The sequence below is a fragment of the Crocodylus porosus genome, unplaced genomic scaffold, assembly GCF_001723895.1.
Source record: "Crocodylus porosus isolate Cpor-Errol unplaced genomic scaffold, CroPor_comp1, whole genome shotgun sequence".
Lineage (NCBI taxonomy): Eukaryota > Metazoa > Chordata > Crocodylia > Crocodylidae > Crocodylus > Crocodylus porosus.
Window position 1 is genome coordinate 72,562,712 of NW_017728909.1, and position 23,073 is coordinate 72,585,784.

General features: G+C 41.0%; 1 protein-coding gene across 2 annotated transcripts in view; it reads right to left on the bottom strand.

Annotated features, from left to right (window-relative positions):
- Nucleotides 1-20,604: 20,604 nt before the first annotated feature.
- Nucleotides 20,605-23,073, bottom strand: part of PJA2 (praja ring finger ubiquitin ligase 2) — an 83,250-nt gene continuing 80,781 nt past the window's right edge. The window contains exon 9 of one of the 2 annotated variants that reach the window (XM_019532461.1): nt 20,605-21,269. In XM_019532461.1, coding sequence (XP_019388006.1) covers nt 21,147-21,269 — 123 coding nt within the window. In that variant the 3' untranslated portion in view covers nt 20,605-21,146. The remainder of the gene's footprint in view (nt 21,270-23,073) is intronic. The other variant, XM_019532462.1, reaches the window with a different exon arrangement.

Sequence of the window (23,073 nt, forward strand, 5' to 3'; positions counted from 1 at the left end):
GGAGTTAAATCCTTATCAGAGCTTGGTTCGTAAGAAGGTACAAAAACTACATTAACAAAATACACACACACACACACACACACTATATATATATATACACACACATACAGAGGTGCAAATTATAGTTAGAATTACAAATGTTATACATCGTCATATTTAAACACAGATATTATACCATACAGTATTCAGAAGAATTTCTAACAAGTGTTGAAATTGAGCAGAGACATAAGGCTGACCTGTCCAACTGACTCCACTTTTTCCTCCGTCCAGTTTCCCACTAATGATTTCCCTGTTGCACTGTACTCTTAGCTAAATTTGGCATTTTTTGCAAAAACATGTTTTAGACTAATTAGTATTTAGCATCTTAAAATGAATGCGTCTAAGTCAGGTAAGCAACCCCTGGCATGGGTGCCAGAGTGTGGCACTCAAAGGCACTTTGCTTGGCATGCATGCCTCTGGGAGGATGGTGGGGAAGGGGCTGGGGCTATACGGCAACAGCAAGGATTGGGTCCCTCATGGCTGCCCTGTCATCCACCCCTGGCACACCAACATCTTACAAGTTGAAGTTGTGGGTGTTTTTGGCACTATACCCAAAAATGTTGCTGACCCCTGAAGTCAGTGTGGACAAGGTGAAGTATGTACTAATGCAGGGCTTTTCAACCTTTTTTAGTTTAAGTACCCCCGGCGGCCGGACGCTGAGTGGAGTGTGGGGAGGGGGTTAGCGTGCGGCCGGATGATGAGTGGGGGTGGCATGTGGCTCGACACGGAGCAGGGAGGTGGGGACAGTATGCAGGTGGGTGATGACAGAACGCTGCCATCTCCCAGGAGCAGGGCCAGGGTGGGGTGGGGAAGCGCACTTGGCTGGGGTGAGGGCAGTGGTGCCCTTCTGTGGGGCAAGGAAGCTCACCGGGCTGGTGTGTGGTGGTGGCAGCTGCCTTGCGTGAGCTTCCCCACCCCAGAGAGGGGAGCCACTGCCCTTGCTCCACCCTGGCCCTGCTCCTGGGAGGTGGTGGCACTCCGTCCCTGCCTGCCTATATGTACCCCTAGGCCCAATCCAAGTACCCCCAGAGGTACAAGTAGCCCTGCTTGACAATGCCTATATTAATGGATCTAACAGAAACTAGTCCGTTGGTGAGAAATTGCCTACAAAAATCTAGTCACATGCTCCTCTCTAGACTTCAACTAAAACAAAATTACAGCTTCTTGTGTCTACCCTAGAGCTTTTAACTAGTGGCACTTAAACTCTCCCTGAATGAGTAGTACAGGACCAGTCCACAAGGCCAGATCTCACATGCAGGGTTGGTCTGCAGGTGCAATCCAGCACATGGCATGACCCTGCATACAACCCTGTGCCCGCATGATCTGGTGCACAGGGCTGTCTCATCTAGGCTGCAGGGCTCCCCACAAGTCCAGAAATTTGGTCTAAATAGTCTGTCTGCTAAATATTAGCCAGCTGGGAAAATGAAACATCTGCAAATTGCCTTTAAATACCATAGTCATGAGTTAATCATGTATAAAGAGAAATGTCTTCATTCACTGATATAAGGATGGAAAAAGTGGAACTATCTTCAGTTGTAGTGACAGTTTCACAATAATAAATACTGACTGTAAAGGTAATACAATGCCTTTATATGCTCTGTTATCTAAACACCTCCAATACTGTCACTCACCCATCTTTATTCTTTGAAAAAACCTGAAAACATATATTAATAGATCCTTCTTTTGCTTCACTGTGCCTATTTATCCTGCAAGGGGTGCAGAGTACCTTAGACCGGTATTTCTCAGCCTTTTTTGTACCAGGACCCATTTGTAAATATCAATGGCCAGTCCTGACCCAGTGCTGAAACTCTGACAGCCTGAAAGGGAAAAGCCATGATTTCCCACATTTTTCTCTTTTAAAGGAGAATCAAGTTTTAAAATTTGTTGATCCAGTTTTACAGTTTGTTTGTGACCCTTTCATATATTCTTGTGACCCACTTTTGAGTTGTAGCCCACAGGTTGAGAAATGCTGCCCTATACTATGTGGAACAGACCCCACAGTAGGTACATCAGAGCTGTCCAACTTTTAAGTGGTCAGAGGATAAGGGTCCCTGACCAGCTCCTCCCCATCCTATTCCTCAGTTCACAGAAGGTTGAGGAACTGCCACAGGAAATCCAATTGTATACACAAAGGTACCAGCATATGGTGCACAGAGGCCAGTTTTCTATGCATTGTGCTGTTACATGCACATTTTGTGTATATACTAATACAGCTGGACAAAATACAGCCTGCAGGCTAAATTCGACGCAACAGGCAATTTTATCCAGGCCATGGGCATGTTCCTGCCAGTTCACTATATCTGACCTGGCCCAAAGCCGCTCCGAATGTGCTTGCATGTGGTCGAGCCTCGCTCACTCCCATGGAGACAGTTTGCACTACACTTCCACCCTCACCCACGGGATGGTCCTGACACCTGTCCCACAAGTAGGGAAGTGGTGGTGGGTGGGGGAAGGGCAGTGAAAGTGGTGGCAGTGGCAGCAACAGGCAAGGACTTGGCAGCGGTGGTGGGAGAGCAGACAGAGGGGAGGGCGGCCAGCAAGAGGGCAGGAAGGTAGGGAAGCAGCAGGGGAAGGACAGCAGCAGTGGTGGTGGCAGTGGTGTGGGGTGGGAGTAGTGGTAGGGGTGGGAGGAAGCGATAGTGGTAGCAGCAGTGACAGCAGGTGGGCAGGTGGGATGAGTGGCTGTGGTGGCAAGTGGAGTGGCAGCTGGGAGGAAGTGCAGGGCTCCCCCCAGCAGCACAGGGCTCAGGCATGTGAGCCCTGCATGATGGAACTGGCAGCCTGGCCACATGAAGTCCTAGGGCTCACTGGAAATGCACATTGCTAGGGGGCTCCATCTCCTGCTGCTGCTGGTGGCAGAAGCTGTACGCAATGGGGGGGATATGTTTGTAGAGAGACTCCACACACACACCCCACCATACATATGCAGCCACACTTCTCCAGCTACCCTGCCCCTCCACCACCCCACATAACCACAGCACCCACACAAACCCCACACTCACCCACACCCATGCATCCCCACAAACCCCCCACCCCCACATACCCACCCCACAAAACCTACCCGCAGCCCCAACAGACCCTATACCCACCCCACCCCCTCAACCCCACATATACACACCCACCCACACTCCACATACACACACACTCCCACAGCCCTCCTCAAACCCCATACCCACCCACCCATACCCTGCCCCACATCCCCCAATATACAAGAGTAAGACTTAATTTTGCACTATTATGCAAATCACCCCTATATACCTGATGCATATGCACCCAAGCCAGGACAAAAATATTTTTTGAAATAAAATTAAAATATATGTTATTGTAAATGTTTGATAGTATATATTTGTTTAGTATATCATTTGTTTTTTTCTGGTTCCAAGATGGCAAACCTCTTACTAAAAGAAGTACATCCAGGGGAAAGGGGAGGGACTTTGGCTGACAAAGGTCAGGGGTTATGGGTGGGACTTCCATTCCCCAGATGGCGACCAGGGTGTGGGGCTAACCTTGCAGCCCTCGACAGCTCACCAAAACTTAAGTGGCCCTCCAACCAAAATAATTTCCCATCCCTGTATGAAGAGGATCTCAAGCCTGCACAAATTTGGCTACACAGAGATGATGAGGGCATGGAGCAAAAGCAAAAGGAGTCAAAGAGACCAGAGAAAAGAAAACAAGCAGAAGCAGCAAATAAAGAACAAAATCAGAAAGCAAAGGAAGGGAATAGAGAATCCACCTCTTTCTAGAAATGGTGTCTCAAGTAATAAGACATGTTAGCAACAGGAAGAATGATTTAGATACTAAGAAAATGCAAGAGTGTTAGAAAAATCACCTGACCTTATAGAAAAATCAAAATCAAAGTGAAAATAAACAGAAAAAGAGGAAGAAGGAGTGTGTGTGTGTGTGGTGGGTGGGGATGGGGTGGGGAGGAAGGAAGTTGGCGTAGTTATGATACATATACCATTACAATGATGTAGAGTCATATCTTTTCCAAATGATTTACTTATTCCACTTTCTTCTTTCTCCTGTTTAAAATCTGTATTAGAGACCAGATGTAATAATAAAATGAAATCCAAGAATTTCATTAAACTTACTGTAAACCCCATGTATAAACTGTTTGTATGCTGAACTAAATCTGATTTTCTGGAAGTAGGACTTAATACTAACAACTTCCTTTTTAGACAAATAAGTGGAACAGCACATATCCCCATATATACTTAGGAGTAGTTCATTGAAGTATATCTTATTAATGCGAGCAATGTTATGTTTGTGTGCAAGTGTATAGAGGACCTGGGCCTAAATTTAGACATAACACAAGACAACTGATGACAAAGCAAAAGCAGAAGCAAAAAAAACCATGATATTGTTATGGTTAATAATACACGTACCCTAATGACTATCATTTTCAAACGACTGTGGTTCATGAACTCACATTGTTATTAGTCATTACAAAAGCAGGCTTACTAAACAATAAGTCATTGTACTCCTTATAGAACTCTCCTCATTCACCACCTCTTTTGGTAACTGAAATTGCCTCTTTCTACTCTAAGGCTAAAACAGAATTCAGATTTTTCCCAGGACAAAGCCTTTTATTCTGGAATCCTACAAATATACAACCCCATGGTTCCTCTTGAAGTACTTGTGTAGTACCTATGAAGTACAACACTTCCCCTCCCTGCTTCCCAGGAAAACTGGGAGCTAATTCAGGTTAATTGCCATTCAAGTGGCATGTGGAAACAATTGTCTCATGCTGGTTTTGATGGACGTCAAAGCTTGGGACAACCAGACTTGGAATAAATTTGACATCTCTTTTTAGCTTTCAAGCAAAAAATTGGCACATTTTAATTATCTATTTAGCACCTGGAGAATATTTTCCAAAGGGTTAAAACTGCTTTGAATAATTGGGACTGAGTCCCCTTTTTATGTTTTAATCAGCATACTCCCTTGCCTGAGCTAATCTCATGATTCAAGTTTGTAAGGACAAAACAGATAAAAGTAGATAAAGATTTAACAAACTGAATCAATGATTCTAAATAACCTGTGATGCACTCTATTCCTTTTTGGTGGTGGGCTGCAGAAGAAGCTTATTTCTTATACTACTGACAAGAACATTTTCCAAGATTAGTAAATTTAATCAAAATGCCACTTTAAAATACAAATAATCTTAGTTTCATAGTTCTCATAAGGAACTGATTGGCATACATAAATATACCTCTTTTAAATCCTTGCAAGTATTTTTGCTGCTAATATTTTCATACTAGTAATTTTAAAGCAGCAATAGAAAAGCACATCCTGAGTGTATATTTTTATTAAAAGGAAAGAATTCTACTCATGTGCAATGAAGCTTATCTTCTCTTTTAGAGAGATCATCTTCCACATTAACAGGTCACAGTAGAATACTGTTCCTTAATTTAGAAGACAAAATACTCCTTTATTGTAAATTTTTTTTACTCAGCAGGTTTTCCTATTTCAAAGTCATCAGGCAGTGGCTAGCTTCTAGCTATTATTAATCAGTGTTGTCATTGTTAGAACACTAAAATGTCATCTCTTGCTTTCGTCCAATAAAAAGATTGGTGCAAAGTATCCAACCCTAAACTTTTGAAATATAGCCATTACCACCATACTAAAGTGTAATTGACTTCTCTAAGGCCTCTGGGAAGATTTTTACCTGGATAGCTGAAATATGATTCTGTTTCATAACTGAAATTTTTGCCTGTCTCAATTCCATTTCATCTTTGCTTAAAGGCTGTTAAAGAAACATTGGGCCTGATTCTCATTTACATTAAGATCTGTTTTTATTGCTATGGCAGCATAAATTACTTTTAGATCCATATTAAATTGCTTTTAAACTGGCAGAGCAGTGCAGAAGGACATTCTCGGTTACATGAAGACGGCCCAATCTGTTTTATGTTCAAATGCATAAGACACAATTAAATCATCGCACTCATTAAATGTATTTTTAAACACTACTGATATCAGGGACATCCATCTCAAAAAGGAAGATGGCAAGTTCTGTATCTACTGAAATTAACTGTTTTAAAACATGGCAATTTCTGGTATGGAACTGTAGGACTGAAAGAAAGTCTGTAAATACGGAACGTTACTTTTTTGTGTTTGAGTTGCAAGCTTCTGGTCCTGATAAGTGGTCACATTCAGCTTGCAGTCCACTGTGACCCCCACATCCTTTTCTCCAGTGCTGCACCCTAGCTAGTTATTTCTCCATCTGTATTTCTGCATTTGATTGGTCCATCCTATACATAAGATTTGGCACTTATCCTTACTGAAGTTCATCCTATTTATTTCAGACTGCTTCTCTAAAGTATCAAAATAATTTTGAATCCTAAAACTAACCTTCCAAGTGTGTGCTTCTCTACTAAGCACTCACTAGGTGTGCACTCACTTTCATCCTCCAAGTGATAAATGAGAATACTAAGCATCACTAGAGCTAGGACAAGGAACCTAGGAAACCCCTGATACCTGTTCCTTGGTAGATGTTAAGTCATTGTTAAGTAGTCTTTGAGCGCAATAATCCAACTAGTTACATACCTAACCCTGGTAGTTTCACCTAAACTATTGCCTAAGCTTGTAAGAATGTCATTGGAGAGTATCAAAAGGTTTACTAAAATCAAGGTATATTATACATCCATTTCTCTCCCCCATCAACAAAGCCCATCAGCATGTCATAGAAAGAAATCAGGTTGATTAAGCATGACTTACTCTTAAGCACGTGTTGGATATTTTTATCACATTTTTTTTCTAGATGCTTAGAACTAGGTTCCTTGATGATTAGGATTCCAATAACTTTCTCAGTATTGAGTAAGACTGACTGGTCTATAGTTCAATGTATTTTCCTTGTTTCTTTCTTAAAGATTGGTATTCTAATTTGCCCTTTTATAGTTGTCTGTGATCAGTCCGGACTTCCATGAGTTTTCATAGCCAATGGCTCTGTAACTACATTTTTGGTACTGTAATTCTTTTAAATCTCATTCAGTCTTTTGACTTAAAAATATCCAGCTTGCCTAAGTAATCTCTAACCTGTCCATTTCCTACTCCAGGCTACTCTAGTTACTTCCTCCAGTTCTAGTGATTTCTTCATCCAGCCCTGTTGCTAACTGTGCCTGTCATCTGACAGTTGACCTTTTCTGTGAAGACCGAAAGTAAAAAACTAAGCATTCCAGCCTATTCCACATCCCATTGGAAGATTCTTCTCCGCATTCAGTATGGTATCTAACTTACTGCTTACTTCTAACATAGTTATAAAAGCTTTTGGCTGCCTTTTGTCCTTGGCCTTCTTGGGCACATCCACACCTGCAAGTGGTGCAAATTTGAGCCAGGGCTTTTTGCCTCAGCACACATGCTCGGACATACACTTTGTTGTGGAGCAAATTGTGCCACGGGGCAAAATAACATTGCTTTGCTCCTCCCACATCTGCAGCCAGGGGGAGCTGGAGCCTGGGGCCAGCACCTGTGCTATTCCCAGCAGTATAAAAAGCTGCCCTGACCAGCAGCTCAGAGTTACTTGACATAGGAGCTTCTGGGGACCAGGCAATTGCTATCTGGGGACAGTGGCCCTTTGTGTCAGCTAGACTGCTGAAGCAGCATCTCAAATTCACTTTTTAAAATACCCCAAAATCCACATTCTTCCACAATTAGAACAAAAGAGAGAGAAAGGGGGATTGATCAGATGGGCAATGTTTTATTGCTATATTTACAATGTTAAAGAAATTTGGAAGCCTACCAGTGTCTCTAGCATCATAATAAAATAAATCCTAAATATCTATATTTTTTAATGTTTGCTTTGGGTTTCCTTATCACATGGTGGGTGTGTGATGGGGGATGTGGGGTTTGCAGGATGGGGAGGGAAGGGGGTGGGGGATGTGAGTCATTGTGTGGGTAGGTGGGGGGGGATTGTGGGTATGTGGGCTGCTTAGGAGGGTGGGTCCCTTGTATGAATGCCGCATGCACCCAGAGGCTGGTGTGGCAGGGTGGCGGGAGCATGGTGGCAGTGGTAAGTGGGGAGCTCCCGCAGATGATGCTGGCACTGTCGGGAGCAGGGGGAGAGGCGGCGAGCGCCGAGCACCCACATACACCACTAGCAGCAACAGCGGTGGCCAGCGGCAATCACTGACTACCTACAGACGCCACTGGCGGGGGTGGGGGGAGGGAGGTGTCAAGTGGCAGCCACCTACAGGCACCACTCACAGTACTGGCAGTGCCTTTGAGGGAGTGCACCGCCATTCTCAAGGGCCGCATATGCACCCCCTACACATCACCAATGGTCCCCTGCCCCCCCACAGGGCACAGCCCCCCCCCCCAGCTCATGGATTACCCTGCCTGCAGGGTCCCAGGCCCTGCCAGCTCCACCCCCATCCCCCTGCTCTTCTCCAGTCTCTGGAGGCTGGAGATGAGCAGGAGAACAAGCAGGATACTGGAGAGAATAGGAGAATGAACAGGTGGCTTGTTCCCCATCCCCCGTTGTTTACCCCAGCTCATTTTTTCTCCTGCTCTCCATTCATTCCTCCCAAGCCCGTTCATTCCCCTTGCCCCCCGTTTGTACCTCCATCTCCTGTTCATTCCCCTCACCCTCCGTTCATTCCCCCAGCTCCCCCACATTAACCGGCAGTAGCAGAGAATGAGCAGGAGGCTGGAGAGAGCAGGAGAAGTTTCCAGCTTATCTCCACAGGCTTATGTCCAGCCCCCCTGCTCCTTCCCTTGCTTTCTCCAGCCCTCTTGGGAGGTTGCCCTGGAGACATTCCCCTGCTGTCTCCTGCTCTCCTGAGGCTGGAGACGACAGGGGAAGGAGCAGGGGGCCGGAAACAGCAGGGGAATGTCTCTGGGGCTGTCTCCAGCTTCCTGGTGATTCTCTGGTACTGTGAGTGAGTGTGTGTGTGTGGGGGGGGTGCTGGGAGAGCCAGTAGGGAGCTAGGGGAACAAACGGGAGGCAGGGGGAATTAACTGGGGGGAGGGGGAATGAACAGGGAGTATGGGGAGCAAGCTGGGAGCTAAGGGAATGAATGGGGAGTTAGGGAAGGTCCCCTCCCCTCTCCTCCAGGCCCCTGCTTACTTGGCAGAAGCCGGTTCCAGGTCCCTGGAGCTTGCACGACTGGGGAAAGGGCCAATCATAGAGACGCTCTGGCACACTGCCTGAGTGCCTCTGGAGAACTGAGCCTTTTTTTTTTTTTAAATCAGAACTGAGATTTTTTTTTTCCCCTTGGGTTTTTGTCTGACCCCTGGATATCCAGGGGTCCAATTCTGCTCCCCTGCTGCAAATTTGCAGCTGGGGGGGGGATTTTTGTTCCTGCATGTGCCTCTTGCAGCATCTCAAAGGGGTTTGAGATGCTGCAAAAGGCATGTGCAGGCTTCTCTGGATGCTTCTGCCTTACAAAGGTCAATGAGGGAATTTTTTAAAAACGTAATTGAAGTAATATGGATAAAAACAATAATACAGCCAGAGATCTAATTTGTGGGTCTCTGTGGAAAAATTACATCATCTTTCCCTCGCTGTAAAAAGTCAAGATCCTTTGAAAGAATTTGGCCTCTGAATTTAAAAGATGAATATTCATTTCTTCATTATTCACATGCAGCTTAGTAAAGAATACATGTAAGTAAATAATTTAACTAACATGGAATTCAGAAACTACCTTGGGAATGTATTTTGGGTGTGGTGTAGAGCAACACTTCATTACAATGAATAGAGCATGAGGCAGGTCTGATGCAAGGGTTACCAATTTTCCCTTCTAGTTAATGGCACAATTATAAGAACGGTGAACCTCATCAGAACGTGGAGGAATGAGCATTAGACTCAAGGACAAGGTTCATGGGTTTTGTGGCCACTAAACTGACCTACTACAATGGTATTTATTTTCCTTTTAGATTTTTTTATTGCTACTGGATAGAATAAACTTGCCATGAACATGTGTCAGCCATCCAAAACTTGAGCTCATAAGGTATAGGAGAGGAAGACTGTGAAGTTGTGTTGTTGCTTTATCTTGAGTCAGGAAAAATAAAGAAAAATACGAAGACAGACAGATGAAGCTGTGGAAACCAGCACTACCTTGGCCCTAAAATGGCCAAGATGTTTGTTATTCTGTTCTGATGGATTTTTATCAGGATTTAGGAGTCATCCAACTGGTGGGAATGCATTAATTGACATTGAACCAGGAAGACTTCTTCCAAAGAGCCAGTCTTGCCTGTCCCTAGTAAAAATATTCTGGCATTTCTAATTATTGCTGGTTAAACACCACTACAATGAAATATTGATCACTGAAATATTGGTGTCACCAAGTCATGGATCACACCATGCACTCCTGATCCCTGGAAAAGTGCTTGTTGAAATTGTCAACTTCTGTGTTTTGAAGAGCCAGTAAAAGGAACTGGGTGATCTAATGGCATATGACTTGGTAAGCTATAATCATACGTAACTGTGAGGACCAAGCTCTCCCTTGCTTGTTTGTGTAGTATTTGGTCTGTCATATTGTTTAACATTACCCATTATGGGTTTGCTCTGAACGAGTGGGGGAAGAAATGCACATATGGTCTGTGCGTTGTCTTTACCTCTAGAATGCTGATGTGAAGGCTAAGCAACCTGAATGATATGTCCACCTATATAAGCTCCCTAAGGTAGAAATAATGTTTTTGTTACTATTGTGCTTACTGGCGTGGAAAAAGGGGTGAACTCCCACACAGACCACATTTCTGTTTTTCTGCCCACTGGAAGACATTTCAAGGCACTAGCATACAGCCTGCTGGGGATACAAGCCATTCTCAGTGTTCTACAGATGTTGAAATTAGTTTTATAGAAGATGGCCACATACTGTAAAACAGCATCACTTGTGCCTAACAGCATCTGCACAGCAGCTCACACAAACTTGCATTTGTTACAAATAAGCATAAACGTTCTCCCTGGTCTCCTGAGTTTGTTGATATTATAATTAAGAAAAATAATAAACCGTGTTTACTGTTTCTACTTTGCATCTCCTTGGGAGAAAAACAGCAAGAAACTAAAGTGTCTCTAAAAGGGAGACCTTCCAGCCAGGAAGAGTACACACCAACTGCTGAAACTTCCTTAGCCTGATGAAGGGTTTTTGAACCCGAAAGCTTGCTTAATAATTGTTTTCCAACTATTTAAGTTGGTCTAATAAAAGATATCAGATCCACCCAAATAACCTTCTCTGTCTAAAAGGGACAACCTTTCATATTTAAAGAGGTGTTTCTTCTTTCTTTCATGGATTAAGGTAACCATGAGTAGGATCTGAATATTGATAATCCACTCCTCCACATGGAACGTAATATTTCTTTGCCATCCATTCTGATATAGGAGTAAGAGTGGCAGGAGACTGCTAAAGTTATGGCAGTCTCCAAGTTGCTTCATCTATAGGAAGTGGAGATTTTAGTGAATTTAAAACTCTACGTGTCTAACTCATGAGTTCGCTCTACAAAAAGATGATGTAGTATTTTGACTCTCCTCTGCCTCAATTGCAGTACATTTCTTAAACAGTAAAGAAATAAGGGTGGTGCTGGAACAACTCCTTTAATCGGGCAGAGACTAAAGTGCAAGTGATGAAACCTCTTCCGCTTTAAGCTGGTCTTTCTATTGGCTGTTTATATTGTTCAGGGATATATTTCTTCAGTGTCTCTGGAGCATAAACTTTATAATGGGATCTCATGTATGGATTCTAGGGCAGTGGTCTCCAACCTTTTTAAGTAGGAGATCACCATTGGCATTTAAAAGCAATCCAAGATCTACCGTGTGCTGCTGCCCCCCCCCCCCCAGCAGGTAAGTCTGCAGGTGGGAAGCAAAGCAATAGAGGGCAGATCAAGGCAGAGGGAGAAAACATTATTTGGGGGAGTGCCTCCCCAGCAGGTAAGTCCAACCTGGCCAGGGCCCCACTGAACTTACTCATGCTCCTGCCTCTGCAGCAATGTCCCTCACCATGGGGGCCTCGAGTTAGTCCCTATCCCTTCCCTCCCCCACATACAGACTTGCTGGACTGGGGTGCATGGGCACTCAGCCCCTCATCCCAGCCTCGGATTGACTCTAAGAGGCTCCGAGTTCTACCACAAGAGGCTCCGAGATCTACCAGTGTATCAAGATCTACTAGTTGGTGATCAATGTTCTAGGGAATTGGAGAAAGGCCATTGCATGTAGCATGGAAGGGGAAGGACATAATAGGGACATATAACAGCATATGGGGCTGTAGAGTCTGGGTCTAAAATGATGGGGCAGGTTTGATCTTCTTTTTGGACTAAGCAGAAGAAAATAATGTTCCAGGAAAATAAGGGGGTCATGCAGATCCACTGCAGGCCATACCTCAGAACCTGAAGGAGGAACTGCAAACACAAGGTTAGACAAAAGAGTTATCAGGGTGTGTAGGTTTCCATACCGGTATTACATGCAAATCTGCTGAAGCAGTTTGGCTTTGGGATTTTACTGCGAGTCAGTATTGTAGACAGAAACACAGCAGAGACCCCAGCTTTACTCGGTATAGAGGAAGAAATGTAGTGCCATGTTACTGTAAACAAATCGATGCGCTCAGTACGAAAAATATACGAGCAACCATCCTCATAAAGGACTCGGGTCCCTTACTAGAGAATTTAATACAGATTCTAAAATTAGGCCAAAAAAGTGCCAACACCAGGCTTTTTAATTTTTTTTAAGTCCTAGATGTTTCCATAATAGGGTGTAGGGTCTCACCAAACTTAAGGCAGGACAAGGAAATCATCTGTTTGCATTTTTTTGGAACAGCATTTAGAAGATAATTTATTCTTAAAGCTTAAACTCTCCCTATCTTGCCTGTGAAAACTTGAAGGCTAGAGATGAGCAGCATGGGAGGAGCCAAGTGAAGCTGAATTGGAAAAGATACTCCTCAACTCTGAAGTCTGCTGTGCAAGGGAAACCATAAGGCTGGATTCAGCTTTACGCTCATTGGGTAATCCATAAGAATCACCTTTAATGAATTTCCCTCGTTTTTTTACTATTTGCAAACTTGATCAAAAGGTTGTACATTTCTGAGGGATGTAAAGCCATTTAAAAAAAGCCAAATGAAATTAAATTTAAAAATTAGGAGTAAATATTTAATCAATTCAATATTTAATACACAATATGTAAATTATGTGGATCTGATTCAAAAGTAACAACGTAAAATGAAGGCCAAGTGGGATTTTTTTTCTTAAAAAGTTTTTTAAAATAAGGTAGGAAGCAAAAGTCTTATAGAGTTTCATTAGGATTTAGGACTTTTGAACATCATACACGCTCATCTTGATCTCTCATACAAGATTTATAAACCTCCTAGATTTCAATCATCTAATTTTACCTCTTGCAAAAAAAGACCAAAGAATTATGTCACCCAGCAATTTCTGCTTCAAGTCTATAATTGAACTACAGCTTATTTTAAAAAAAGACACCTATTCTATTCAATTTAATTCTAAGGTTTTTTCTGTAGAAATCCTTAGCTTTTAGCATAACTTTTTAAAAACTGAATTCACAAAAATAAAAGTGGGAGCAGAACCTTTAAGGTGAAGGAGCAAGTAAAAAATCCTTTTGACTGGGCCTTTCTGGCTTCTTCCTTGCTTTTGGGAGAGGATCACATATGGTATAAATAATATAGAAATTATCACATGAGAAATCATATCGTTTCTTCTTGTTAGAGAATGGACTCAGTGAATGAGTGCAACTAAAGGTCAAGTATCTATCCATAGGCTCCAGAAGTGATTTAAGTAGTTAATAGTCTAGGAATAAGCTGTTACCCCTTTATTCCGTAAGTTATACAATACTGAATTCGGCAATGTATGCTTTCCAAATACTAAGCAACTTTTCCATAAAGTAAACAAACTAATATTTGTGTACTGTATTCTGTGTTTTTTAAAGTTAGATAGCTCTGCTTTAACTAGATTATCGAAACTACAAAACTCCAGCAAATAAATTAATATTTTGTTTAAATCAGAAATCCTTTATGGATCTCTCTCACTTGGATTAGCCATTACTGTATAATACATGAAAATACATATATACACATAGCAATCCTATAATAATTTCTTAAAATAAAGAACAACCTCCCCCCCCCACACACACTTTTGGCACATTTGCAGGAACTTAAGCAAAGAACTTTGTTAAAAAGTTAAATTGAGGAGAGCCCTGAGAAGAATTATTTTAATAAAAATTCTGCATTTTAGGAAACAAAGCAACCTTAGAATGTAAAAGCTCTGGCTGAATGCTCAAACATTTCATTTCAATTTTCCAATGCCATAATAATCTTAATCATTCAGTATTACTTCAATTTATGTCATTCACCCAAACAATTTATCCTCCTTGATCTGTCAGGTAGGAGAAAACAAGATATACACAATACATTAAAAAAAATATATATATATATATCGTGAAAGCAGCCCTCTTAAGACAAAAGATAGCGTTCCCAATCTAGCATATCAAATTGTATTTTGAGCTTCATGGTAAAGTTTTTTTTCCTTGGTAAACATTAGGTTTTGATGCATCTCCACTGAGACTCAAGATAACATGGCAATTCTTGATGCAATCTAAATAGGACAGGTGTTGATTGATGCAAGGTAATATTTTCCTTAACCAATTACATGTAGAACAGCTATTTTATTTACTGTATTTGAAAATCATACAACATAGAGATGCCAGCTCTTAGAAGCTAAGTAGCCAATATGCAGCTTCTTAGGCTAAGTTAAATAACATTATAAAAATACATTTAGAATGGGTTTGCTGGGCAGAACTGGGCTGTTTATAACAACAACAGAAGATTTACTGCAGTGTACACAACCCAACTCCAGGCTGAGTGTTTCTTATACAAACAAAGACAAAAAATGTCCTTAAATTATGAACTAGGAACCTACTGTATATAGTCTTGGATCAGCTCAGATTTTGAGCAGACTTTTTCCCTACCACACGCATCAGTTTCCTACCCAAAACATTTAAAACTAGATTGCAAACACTGCACCTGTAATAATAATAATTTTTTTCCATCTAAGCAGAAACCCACCAACACTGAACAAGAAGAAAGGAGTCACACCTTAGATGTGGAATGTGAAATTTCAGGACGAGTGTTGAAACCACAGAAGCACAGTGCAGTTAAAAGGGGAGGCTACCAGTAAAGCATCAGAACTACTGGTGCACTAAGCACTAAAGAATATACAGGGGAAAAAAAGGTCAGTGACCGAAAGCACTCTCCGAAGGACAACCAACATGAACTGAGAGTTGCAGTATTTTCTTTGCCTCAGAGAAGCATGATCAACTCAAAGCTTCAGGTTTTCAAATAAAAACAACAGAAATTACTGCCATGATAATCCATTCTGAGGCCTCATCCAAAAAAAAAAAAAAAAATCAGTTAGAGAAACTGAGGAACTGAAATGGATGCAGATCCATCAGGGAGCTCCTTAGATCATGGGCCAGGAACCTTTTCAAGCTGCAGGCCAGAACAACCCAGCTCGTTTTGCACAAGCCAGGTGGTTTCACCAAAGTGTTGGCAGAAAGGGGGATTGGCCTGTACTCGCACCAGGGCCAGGCAGTGGGAACTGTGTTGCTGCTATGATTTCCCATTCCCCAGTTCCCCAGTTGGGGTGCGAGTACAGCTTCCAGTCAGAGGGGAGCTGTGCTGGGGCCGGACAGCTGGGAACTGACCCTACACTGCTGCTGCTGCATTCTCCTTGCCCCTTCCCCTCCCAAATGTAGCATAGGTGCAGATGGAAGCTGCCTGGCCCTGGCTCAGTTCCTCACTGACTGGGAGCTGTACCCATACTCCAGCCAGGGAGCTTAGGTGGGGAGAAGCAGATGGGATACAGGCATAACTTTCAGTTGCCCAGCCCCAGCATGGGTAGAGGCAAAGCCTCTAGCTTTATGGGCCAGATACAGCAGTTCCACAAGTCAAATCTGGTCCATAGACTACATTGCCAGCTTGTGCGTAGATGAATTCAGTGAAAAATAAAGTGGAGTCTTCTAAAGGGTACAGAGACATTAGTAACTGGTCATAAAACAAAGCTGGCTTGCCAGTGCTTTGAATGAGATAACAAGGCTAAAAAGCTAGGGAATTGCAGCCTTTCTTGAACTAGGGAGACGAAATTCAAAAGCAGAATCCAGTTAACAGGATTCATTTTCTGTACAAAATATAGAAAGAAAGAAAATGTTCACTGTGCTGGCAGGCAGATCTGCATTGCATTTGCCTTTTTGCAGCAGAGCCTTAACTTTTTTTTTAAATGGCAGTGAATGTACAATTTAAGCTACAATACAGTTATCACTTGTGTTACTAGAAGTTTTCCATAAAAATAATTCTTAATGTAAGAAGTTTACATGGCCTGTAAGGAGTTGTGTAGACAAATCTTTCTATGCAATCTGTATTGTGTAATTTACTTTGTCTACAATTCTACATCTTTTAAGTACATATCAACATTAATGAAAATGTCAAAGAATAACCGCAAATGTGTCATGGAATCATTTGAGTGGAGTGCTGAACTTCCTCTGGAGAATGCCAGATAGGTTAGATTAAATCTAGACAGCTAAAATGTCATTTTGGGTAGTCTTATGAATTTTCCTCAATTTTTCTGTGTCCAATAAACTGGAATGTGTGCCAAGTATAATTTCAGACAGGCCATAGCCCAAATCAGTAAACTGTGTTCTACTATGTAGAATGTTGGTTTAGAATTCAGAGTATGCCTACACTGATATTTAGGATCAGCGATGAGGTTACCCTCAAGCAATATTAACAGTTCTTCCCCCAGGGCTACCATACCTCATGGGATGTACTTAAACTGGCATGCTTGTTTTTTGAGCCTTCCACTAAGATGAATCCCAGGTTACGTTGTGGAGCCCCAATAGTGATGAACCTGCAGATTACCTGTCGCTCCTTTTGGGTGGTAGAGAGAGGAAGTGGTATACAAACAACCCAGAAGACAGGAACAGAGAATTGTAGGACTATTGCCAGCAGTTCAATATGCTTGTAAATCAGCAGCATATAGGTAAAGTTCCAAACACGCTACAAAAAGAAAAAGGTACAAGGGAGCAGAGGCAGGATTGAAGTTTAGCAGAGATTCCAGGGTAAGGCTAGATCCAAGGGATATATACTACAGGTATTTGCTCCAGAGCAACCTCTTAAAGTTAATTTTCAATATAGCCACAGCTTTCATTACCCTGATATTCAAATAGGCTTCTGGGGAAGGGCAGAAAAAACCCTCTATTTTTACAAAAGATTTCTTCATGTGAACAGAAACTTCTGCAGTAACAAAAATCTGAAAACATCTTTCGGGTGTTTACGGAAATACAGAATAAAACTCATTAAAAAAAATAGGATTGTGAAGCAAACTGAAGGTTTCACTACCATATCCAATGCATTCTATAGTATAGTAAGTAGCAGTTAACACCAGGACATCCTTAACAAAAAGGCTAAGACATAAATGGACATGAAAACTGGACTGAACTGCACCTAGAGGAGGTTGTTTTATAGTATGCTAACTAAGAGAAATAAGCCTATGTCAGAAAAACAGAACTACTGCTGCCAGACCTATTTTGGGCACAAACAGTAAACTTATTCTCTCAGGCTGTCTTTTACAACACCTGTTAAAACTTCTAAGTTTGCTGAAGCATAACAAGAGTAGGTAGGGAGAAAAGCAGAATTAAAAATACTACATTTTTGGCTAAAGATTTTGCATTCTAATTTTAGAACTACAGATGTTTTACTACAGTATTAAATATACCCAATTCATATTTGACTTACCAAAATGACTTCTTGCAGAACTAAGCTTTTATTATTAATGAGAAAACATAATTCAGAACTAGTTTGTTATGGTATAACCACTCATTTTTATAATCTATTCTTCATTAAATTCTTTAATTAGACTCAATATACAGCTGCACACATAGAAAAGAAGGATAAGTACTTTTTACATAAGTGAGCTGTACTTGTCAAATTATTTTTATCCTGTAAATGATGAAGAGCTAGAATGTTTTGTTTTATGTGATAAGTAAAAATAGAAGTTTTTAGTTGTGTTTGAGAGTTCCTTTGTAGGGGGATGACTGGATTATTCTCTGTCATCTTGAGCTCATTTATGGGTACAATGTAATCCTTCTAAGGACATCTTCATTCACACAGGGCTATTTTGGCCAGGCATAACTTTAATTTCAGAGACTTAAGCAACTGTAAGAAAGCTTCTGTTACAGAAAAAGAAACAAATTATTAGAAACATTTTTGTAGTTCTTCATTTGACTTTTCCTCTTTGATAATCCTTTGAGTATGATCTAGCAAGTGCTGTGTCAACCCATTTGTTAAAAGTCCTATTCCTTCAATTAAGAAACACAGGTCTGCAAGACCTACAAGTAACACCTACAAATTCAGAGTTTTGTCTTGTTTTTTTTAAAATCACCTTCTTCTAGACAACTATTTGTCAGCTGTTTGAAGAGAGAAGGGAGCCAAGGGCTGAGGCCAGCAACAGATGGCAAGGAAAAAAAAACCCTAGCAGCTGTCTCAAGCTTAGTGAGGCTGCTGGTTGAGTTTGGAACTGAAATCTTTAAACAACTGGCAGAGAATTTCTAAATCTTAACATGCTATTTGGGAAAATTCTCTTTAGAACAAATGTTCTTTGGAAATGGAAATGAAGGACATCCTACAGCACTGAGCCTGTACACAACAGATGCACGAAGCCAACATAAGCTTGTCAGAAAGTCTGCAGTTGAATCTTTTGTATATAGGTACGAGTAGGCAGAACAATGACACTAACAAGCAAAAAAAAAATGCAACTGTTTAAAACACTCTCCATCCTCTAGCCTGTCAAGGGAGATAAAAAACACATGATAATTCTCTCCCCTCTCCCAAATCCACCAATACACTAAAAACCATGTGGCTTTTGGATCAGCTTTAACAGGTCACATAACTGCCCTGCTGTCCTTATTTCACCATGGCATCTTGGGATGCTTCAGGATTTAAACTGCCATTGACCAATTCCCTAGCAACTCCAAATAGCAATTTATAGCAGGATTTTTGTGATAAAAAACAGTGCTTCTTGGATTAGTATTGATTCCATATTGGATCGCTTAAAAGAAAAGCTTGAGGGCCTGTGAAAAAGCACTGACTGTTGTCATCTGCTCCCAAAATCCCTGCCAAAGACTATTCCAAGGGAATTCTGATGTGGGGGCTTTTGGGAAAACGCACTTTTGGAGATGCATTCACTACCCTTCCCTATCATTCTGCCAGGACCTGTTTCAGCTTCCCTGTACTCTAAGGCTGAGAAACAATGTTTTTTTTGTTCAAACACTACACTAGATACAGGATACCTGGATTCAATACCTTGCTCTGTTACAGACTTCCAGTGTGACATGTGGACAAACCATCTAACATTAGTGTTTTCCCTTCAAAATTAAATACTACTCTGTGTTTCATGGTGGTGTTTTCATAGTGTGTTAATGTTTATAAGGTAATCAGATATTCCAATGGGTGCCATAATTTTGAATAAATCTCAGAAGCGGAAGGAAGAGAACAAAATTTGTATGAAAAGAGCTTATTTACCAACAGCTATTCTTCTCCAATGGCCTAGGTTCAGTTCCCTTCACAGTAAGGGGAAGAACTGTCACTGTTTTTAATGACCTGGATTTAATTCACAACTATGAAAAGGTTTTCAACAATGATTGGTTACTGAAGGGCACATACGATTCCTCAAACCTATATTCTTGCCATATGAGATTTACTTTCAATAGAAATAAAAAGTTTAAAATAACATGTTACTGATGGCAAAACAGTACAGTTTGAGAAGTCCATTAAAATCCAACCTTCTTCAGTTCCCTCCTCTTAAAAATATTAATTTTAGTACAGTCCACTGCAACCACCAGAAATACCAAACTTTTACTCCTATTTTTATACTACTGATAATACTCTGTCTTCACTCACAAATAGTTTATTCCATTACCATATTCCATTCTTTGCCTTCAGGGAGATGCTACAATTCAGCTTTAGGAGCACTTGCTCTAGTTTTCAGGCATAATATTTCCAAGAGAAAAGAAAGTATTAACATCCCTGCACACTGAATCGGCCAACTCCTCCAAAGCCTGAACATTTTTAGAACTAGACTTTAAAAGGAAAAATAAAGAAATAGAAGCCCAACTCAGAGCAATTTAATTCTTTATATCAGAAATTGGCAACCTACAGCCTGCAGACCAGATCCAGTCGGTAGAGTCTTTGGATCCAGCCTGCACTGCTGGGTGGGAGAAGGGAACACTTTTCTGCAACTAGGGGACAGACGCTTCAGTGGAAGGGTAGCTCTCCCTGTGCTGTGCTGCAGTTGGGCACCAAGAAATGGCAGAGGCACCTGGGTCTTAGTACCTACCTACCTCAGTCCCAAGCTGGGTCATTCAACACCCCTGTTGTAGACTGTTTTAATAATACCAGCTTTAAAGGTCCACGTTCCATACATCTTAAAAACAAACAAAGAAGCAAAATCCAGGAACCTTCATACATATACTCAGAAACAATTCAAGTATTTGTTAAATTCCAGGTCAGTGTCAGTAGTGATTAACCAGTGCTTCAGACATTTGGAAAAACAGATATTATGAAAAAACTCATATGAAAAAATGGTTGAATTATGCAAATTTATTTCCAGTGAAACCAAATTTTACTACTGCTGTGATCACAGAATGTCTTCACATTTGATGCAAATATGAGAGATCAATTACAAAGTCACTCAGTGGCACTATCTTTGACAAAAAAAAAATAGTTATATTAAGTAAAACAGGTTATACGCGTAACTTTAATAAGCTCCAACTGCACTGCAGTTGCAAGAATTTGAACGTGAAGTGCCACATTAATGATCAATCTTTTGGACAAATCTGGTGGGTTACAAGCTTAAGACATTACAAGTAACAGAAACAGTCTACTGCAGAGAATGGGTGCAATGCTTTTTCCCCGACTTTCAGTTTGAAAATTTTAGCTATTACCATAAACCTAAACATAGTTTAGAAAGTCTTACATTCTCTTTCTAAACTAAAATATATACTATATATAGCATTTTTCTATATAATATTCTTATATATAATCATTTTTCACATTGTAATTAAACAGGAAAGATTTACATTTTTAGATTGATGGGCCAAAATCTCATTTCAGATACTTATTTTATTGTGTTCCTGAAGTGCTGTGGACTGAGGGAGGGGAATCATGATCAGACAGGAAGGAAGCGGCGGCTGCTTCAGGGAGGACAGGTGCAAGTACATGACGGCATACAGGGCATGTTCCCGACTACAGAAGACAAAAAGAAACAGATTAATAGAACAGCACGTGTGTGACTGCATGCTTATAGGTAATGTTTCTAGAATAGGATCTTACATTGTAATACAGAATTACTTCAAATTTGGATAGAGTGGCTGGATGGAACAATAACAATAGCAATAAGTTAGTTAATACTGTCAGTTAAAGTGAAAGTACTGTTTTACTTCCAGGGGAGCACCACCCTTAAAATCAGGCAAAAATAGATGTGACATTTAGATTACAGCCTTCTGTCAGTGGTATATATTATAAGAAACCCTGCTTTGAGGGATTCACTGTTAAGACCCATGTGCTGTTTCTTGCTGTATAACTAGGTCAAGAAGTGCAGATAATCTGTGCTTGCTCCATCTTCCTACACCAGTTCTTCAACAGCATGTAGGATTTGGTGATAAAGCAGTTTAAACAAATTGTTAGTTGCTGAAATAGGAATCTTAGAAATTCTGTCAAACTGCATCCTAACATGACTGCAAAAAAACACTAATAGGAAGTTATTGGGTTAAAATCACCAGCAAATTAAAACCAAGAATATTTGCAAGCAGTCTACCATTAGCTAAAGATACATACCAAGATTAAAGACAAGAAGAACTATCCAGAAATATGAAAACTTGAACTGGGACAAACAGTTTTCATTAATAACACAAAGGCATTTAACGCTGTATTAGAATCCTCTGCAAATAGGTTTAGTCTAAAATAGATGAATAAAGATGGGGACTGAGCATGTGTACACGAGACGCCTAATGCACATTAGATTATTTTACTGTGCATTAGCATGGTGGGCAAAACTCATCCTATTGCACAGCAGATGTAGTCTAATGCGCATTAACATCACAAAAAAGCACTCACCTGTGCCAATGTGCAGTAGTGCCAATTATGGCACATTAAGTTAGTACTGGTCATTACAGGTACTAAAATTAATGCACATTAATGAACACGTTAAAGTGCCCACAAAACAGAGTGGACCAATTGTGGCTTGCAAGTTTAAATGTTGCTCCTGAAGAAAGTCATTTTATGATGAATTATTATCTGAGCAGGTGCACTGTGCACATATCACTGATTCTGGGGCATGCACATCTCAAAAGGTGTTGTATCATATGACTTTCAGCCTCATTACATTTTTGGTTTGTAGTGAGAAACTTTAGGAAGTTTGGCCACTCCTGATTTAGAATTTGCCATAATGGGCCCCTAAACTTGACTGGGGCTTTTGAGGCTGTACAGACTTAGGGATTATATCAGACTGAAAAGTTAGTTTTTACTTGATTATGGAATGATTGTTTGGCATGCTTGAGACAAGGAACCACAAGATCAGAATGATTTTGAACTGGTTAATTTAGCTGACAATAATAAATGGCTATAAGGAGTCTTAGTTTTCAATCTTCCTTAATATTATACAGTAGTAAAAGGAACACAGAACTCAGAGCTGGTATTAGGTGGTCTTATCCAAATCTCTAACATTGCTGGAATATTCCAGCAATTCACAGCTGCTTCATTTAGTCGCTCATAATCAATGAAGCATTTAAAGCCTACCCTACCCCCCTTTGGAGACAATTCCATAAACTAGCAGAACTCAGTTAAGTGTTTTTGTACAGTAACACTACTACTTCTAGTTAAATTGCTCTAAAACACCTTAATTTTTCACCTTTAGCGATGTAGCACCCTTATAGGCTTGGCAGTGCTACGCTAGCTAGCACTACAGAAGAAAGAGACTTGGGGGTCATCACTGACCACAAGATGAACATGAGCCTGCAATCCGATGCTGCGGCTAGTAAAGCGACCAAAA